The sequence below is a fragment of the Babylonia areolata genome, chromosome 33 (genome assembly GCF_041734735.1).
Source record: "Babylonia areolata isolate BAREFJ2019XMU chromosome 33, ASM4173473v1, whole genome shotgun sequence".
Lineage (NCBI taxonomy): Eukaryota > Metazoa > Mollusca > Gastropoda > Neogastropoda > Buccinidae > Babylonia > Babylonia areolata.
Genome location: NC_134908.1, coordinates 22369682 through 22375735, shown reverse-complemented (window position 1 = coordinate 22375735; position 6054 = coordinate 22369682). Strand labels below are relative to the sequence as shown.

The window sequence follows — 6054 nt, the reverse complement described above, 5'->3', positions numbered from 1 at the left end:
GTGTTAGTAAAGCGCTAAGAGCTTGGTCTCCGACTGAGGATGGACGAAAAAAAAAAAACCCCAAAAAACACGGACAGCAGAGGACACAGCACCATGTTGTAACGAGGACTGGAACCCTGATGACTGGTGAACACTGGATCACAAGTCCAACGGCTGACTGATTCTACCACAGTGTGGCTGTAACGAGGACTGGAACCCTGATGACTGGTGAACACTGGGTCACAAGTCCAACGGCTGACTGATTCTGCCATAGTGTGGCTGTAACGAGGACTGGAACCCTGATGACTGGTGAACACTGGGTCACAAGTCCAACGGCTGACTGATTCTACCACAGTGTGGCTGTAATGCAGCCTAAAAAACGTGGGTTCTGGTTCAGGGAAACAAAAACAAAACAAAGTAAAAAAAAAAAAAAAAAAAAAAAAAAATTGTGGAGTATGTGTGTGTGTGTGAGCGTGCGTGTGCGCGTGTGTGTGCACGCATCTTTGTGTATGTGTCTGAGTGTGTGTGTTTGCATCTTGCGCGTGCGCGCGTGTGTGTGTGTATCTTTAAGTGTATGTGTGTGTGCGTGCGTGCATGTGTATGTGCGTGTGTTTGTGTGTGAGTGAGTGTGTGTGTGTGTGTGTGTGTGCGCGCGCGTGTGCACGCATCTTTGAGTGTGTATGTGTGTGTACCGGTACATGTGTGTGTGTGTGTGTGTGTGTGTGTGTGTGTGTTTGTGTGCAAGTGAAACATTTGTTTGTAAACCCATTATCTGAAGTTTTAACAACCAAAAAAACAAAAAACAAACAAAAAAACCAACCAACCAACCAACCAACCAAACAAAAACAAAAAACACCACAAAAAACGACACACACACAAGCAGATAACACATTCTCTCTGTCTCACCAAATGAACAATGGAAAGAAAAAAACACCAAAAAAACAAACAAAAAAACAAAAAACAACAACAAAAACCCCCCACAAAAACTGCAAAGATTACACAATGAAATATGAAGCAAAAATCAGCCCACAATTCTGAATCAAAGCTCATGAAAACTGCGACTTTTAATTTCCAATTTCCATGCATAGAAATAGATCTGTTTATGTAAATAGACTACACAATGACCAATGACACCATTGCTGAAAAAAAAAATCAACAATGAGAAACATCAAAATGCCCAACACCTATAACACTTCGTTGTGATGCAGTTCTCACGTCAATAGTGACGTCACTGATGACATCATCTTCAGATAAGGGAAATAATTCTGGTAGGCTGAAAATTCATAAATAGGATCAAGAGCAGTATTGCTATTATACATCTCCAGACCATTTTTAAAATTTTTTTTTTACAGTTTTTGGCTGACTGAGTTGGATATTGGTTTTATAAATTGAAACCAATCTTTCTATTATTTCTTTCCCTCTCACTGTCGGCAAACAAAAGGTAAAACTATATATATATATATATATATATATATATATATATATCTCAAATATATTATATATGCCTACAAAAAGAAAACCTTCAAAAATCAATGGACTATTCAATACAGGGAGATAAAAATCTACAATCACAATTTTTTAAAATAAAACGGATTCCATCAAAAAAACAACAACAAAAAACAAAACAAAAAAAAAACGCAATGGAAAATTCAACTGTATTCTTCTTCTTCTTTTTTTTTCTTTTTTTTTGCTGTTGTCACACTATAAAAAATGTCAGTCAACTTTAACCAACACAGCTTTCAACAACACAGTTTCAGCAACAGTCGTCTGTCACGCAATCACTCATGCAAACCAATCAAAGTAAATTCATGTGAATCATCAATATCCCTTCATGCATTTATCAAAAAATAGATAAATAAAATAATCCCTCAACCAATCCAGCAAATGCCATCAACACAGAATCATTGAAATATGTTTCCCAGCCAATATCTATTTGTATTTGTATTTCTTTTTATCACAACAGATTTCTCTGTGTGAAATTTGGGCTGCTCTCCCCAGGGAGAGCGCGTCGCTACACTACAGCGCCACCCATATTTTGTATTTTTTCCTGTGTGCAGTTTTATTTGTTTTTCCTATCGAAGTGGATTTTTCTACAGAATTTTGCCAGGAACAACCCTTTTGTTGCCGTGGGTTCTTTTACATGTGCTAAGTGCGTGCCAAACACAGGACCTCGGTTTATTGTCTCATCCGAATGACTAGCATCCAGACCACCATACTAGGTCTAGTGGAGGGGGAGAAAATATCGGCGGCTGAGCCATGATTCGAACCAGCGCGCTCAGATTCTCTCGCTTCCTAGGTGGACACGTTACCTCTAGGCCATCACTCCACATGTAATCAAGGTGATGATGGAAGATGATAGTGATGATGAACAGTAACTTAAGTCAGTGACTGATAAGTCACCGTCATAAACAGAAGATTAAATCAGCTCCTTGAGCCCTGGCATCAAAATTCATCTCATCAACACAATTTTCACGTTCCTACACATGCACAAACTGCATTCAAATATACAAAACCTTTTTTTCCCAAATATTATTACAGCTAACTTTATGATGGGTCTTCCAAACAAAAAAAGTGCATAAATACATGTGAATACATTATAAAGCTGTTTAAATTTTCTTTTCCATTCCAATCCTTAAAGTCTAAAAGATACCAATAGGATTTTAAAGCTGTTCATGATGGTTAATTTAGAAACAATGATTTCTTCCCCCCCCAAAAAATGCAAGACTCTTGATTAGTATACATGCTGATGAACACAGGTACAAAATGCGGAGAAAACGAAAAACGAAAGCAGCGAAGGTTGATAACCTCCCGGAAGTAGGTTACCTCCCCTCTGTATCCCTGACCAGCTTCCTCTTTTTCCGGCAGCCATCTTGACTCCTGATCCTGTGCTCTTCATACGGCTTTTTTTTTTTTTTTTGGTCTGTCTATCGATTTTTTTACACGAAAATATCTCTTTCACAATAAGAAAACGTGTGTGTGTGTGTGTGTGTGTGTGTGTGTGGAAATCATGTTTTTCTTCAATAAATCTTTTTCCCAATAAGCATAAAAACAAGGGGAATGCATACCCATACACACATTAATGTGAACAAATATCTCTTCCACATACACACACATATTTTATGTGAACAAATATCTCTTCCACACACACATACACATATTCTATGTGAACAAATATCTCTTCCACACACAGATACACATATTTTATGTGAACAAATATCTCTTCCACACACACATACACATATTCTATGTGAACAAATATCTCTTCCACACACACACACACACACATATTTTATGTGAACAAATATCTCTTCCACACACACACACACACACACATATTTTATGTGAACAAATATCTCTTCCACACACACACACACACATTCAGGACTCAAGATTCAGCGCTATATAAATACCATTATTATTATTATTATTAATGATTATCAATTACAATTTTAAGCGAATATTGTGATTTTTTTCTTTTCTTTTCTGTTTGTTTGCTGGTCTTTTGGTTGGTTTGTTTTTTTTAATGAAAAAAGATTATACATGTTTGCTGTTCCAACTCAGTTAAGGCATTTTTATTATTTTGTGCGTTGGTCTGTGTGTGTGTGTGTGTGTGTGTGTGTGTGTGTGAGCGCCTGCGCGTTTGTGTGCACTACCGTACCTGATGTAATTTCTCTTTAATGAGATAATAACATCATTCTTATCTTACCTTAATTTATGTGCAATATGATGCATGTAATGTTATAGCCTTGGTGTATTTCAGTGTTTTTACAATAATGATTAATTACAACATTTTGGATTAAGCGAATATGTACAATACTTTTTATATGAATGTGTTATATGTTACTGGTTCTTTTTAATCAAGTCATGTTTAATGTTTTGTGTCGAGTAATTGTCTACATTTGTTTTTGCCGCACCTGATGTAATTTCTCTTAATGAGGTGATAACGTTCTTCTTAGCTTATCTTATCTTATCTTATGAGCTGGTTAAAACCCAGCCTTGAGAGCCTAGCCTCGGTCACAGACCAGTTCGTTTAAAACACAGTGATAAGACCTTCAAAGTCCCTACCCGAAGCCACAGAGGCGTCAGCGGGTTAATATTAATAGACAGTCATGGAGGCTTCCAACATCTGAGCAACGTCCTCTTCCCTGGCTGGTCGGGGCGACAGCTTCGTCACGCGATGCTGAAACAATGCCACAAAGCCTTCGTTTCATCAGTTAACCCTTTGACAGCTGCTGGTGAGTACTGTATTGTATTGTATTGTATTGCATTGTATTGTATCAACTTTAAAAAAACCCACATTTTTCAAGCTTGTCTGACTAGTGCAACAGCAATCACCAGTAGCATGGTACCCTCCACAAAGAAAAAGAAGAAGAAGAAGACGAAGAAAACAAGAAAAAAGAACAATACAAGAAGAAGACAACAACAAGAAGACGAACAAGAAGAACAAAGACAAGACAACATGAACAAAGACAAGACAAGACCAAGAAGAACAAGAACAAGACAGGAACAAGACAAGAAGAAGAAGAAGAACAACAACAACAACAACAACAATAACAACAAGAAAAAGAAGAAGAAGAAGTAGAAGAAGAAGAAGAACAACAACAACAACACCACCACCAACAACACCACCAACAACAATAACAACAACACCAACACCAACAACATGAACACCAACAACAACACCAACAACAACACCACCAACACCAACAACAACACCACCAACAACAACAGCACCACCAACAACAACACCACCAACAACAACACCAACAACAACAGCACCACCACCAACACCACCAACAACACCACCACCAACAACAACAACACCAACACCAACAACAACAACACCAACACCACCACCACAACAACAACAACAACACCAACAACACCACCACCACAACAACAACAACACCAACAACAACACCACCACCAACAACAACACCAACACCACCACCACAACAACAACACCACCACCAACAACAACACCAACACCACCACCACAACAACAACACCACCAACAACAACAACACCAACACCACCACCACAACAACAACAACAACAACAACAACAACACCAACAACAACAACAACAACAACAGCAAGACGACGACATCACAGGGCAACAACAACTCACCTGCGGCATAGTGCCCTCCACCAAGGCAGGGATGTCGCTGGTGGTGTAGCCCATCTCCGCCAGTCCGTTGGGGCAGCCGATGTCGTACATGATCTGCCGCAGAACGTCCGCTAGAATTCGCCCCGCGTCCTCGAGCCTTGCGTTGGTGATGTCCGCACCTGGACAGTCACACACACACGCATGGTCATGAAAATCACAAATATCAGTTGTTGTTCTACTCTATTTCAGCGCCAGTTTCAGAGACGCACATGCAGGGACATCCCCCGACGCAGTGACACACACATGCATGATGGAATTCCTGTACCAGGGCATTGAAAGAGTTAAAGCCATAGCACTCAACACTACACCACAAAACATCATACCACCCCACACCACACCACCACCCCACACCATACCCCACCCCACCACCCCATCCACCACCACACACCACCACACCACACAACACCACCACAACACACCCAACCCCACACCCCACCACACAACACAACACCCCCCTACCCCTCACCCAACCCCACCCCACCCCCCCACACAACCCAACACCCCACCACACAACACAACACCCCCCTACCCCTCACCCAACCCCACCCCACCCCCCCACACAACACCACCACACCACACCACCACCACCCAAACCACCATACCACACCTCACCACCACCCCACCCCACCACCTTACCACCATACACCACCCCACCCCACACAACACACCACCACACCACCCCACCACCACCCCACACCACACCCCACCACCACCCCACCCACCACACCACCTCACCCAGACACTGTGCTGCCTCCAGATGGCGCTCAGGACAGGCAGGGGCGGTGAAGGTGAAGACAGCGGGGGCCGTGATGACGACGGACAGTCCGTGGGGCTGAAACAGGGTGTGGGTACTGTTATCATGATGATGATGATGGTGATGATGATGATGATGATGATGATGATGGT

At 41.4% G+C, this 6054-nt stretch overlaps 1 protein-coding gene across 3 annotated transcripts in view; it reads right to left on the bottom strand.

The window, feature by feature from the left end:
* Positions 1-1018: 1018 nt before the first annotated feature.
* LOC143276987 (hydroxyacid-oxoacid transhydrogenase, mitochondrial-like) overlaps positions 1019-6054 on the bottom strand; it is a 27365-nt gene continuing 22329 nt past the window's right edge. For all 3 annotated transcript variants that reach the window (XM_076581693.1, XM_076581694.1, XM_076581695.1), the window contains 3 exons: positions 5884-5980; positions 5110-5267; positions 1019-4159 (listed from right to left, as the gene is read on the bottom strand). In XM_076581693.1, coding sequence (XP_076437808.1) covers positions 4076-4159; positions 5110-5267; positions 5884-5980 — 339 coding nt within the window. In that variant the 3' untranslated portion in view covers positions 1019-4075. The remainder of the gene's footprint in view (positions 4160-5109; positions 5268-5883; positions 5981-6054) is intronic.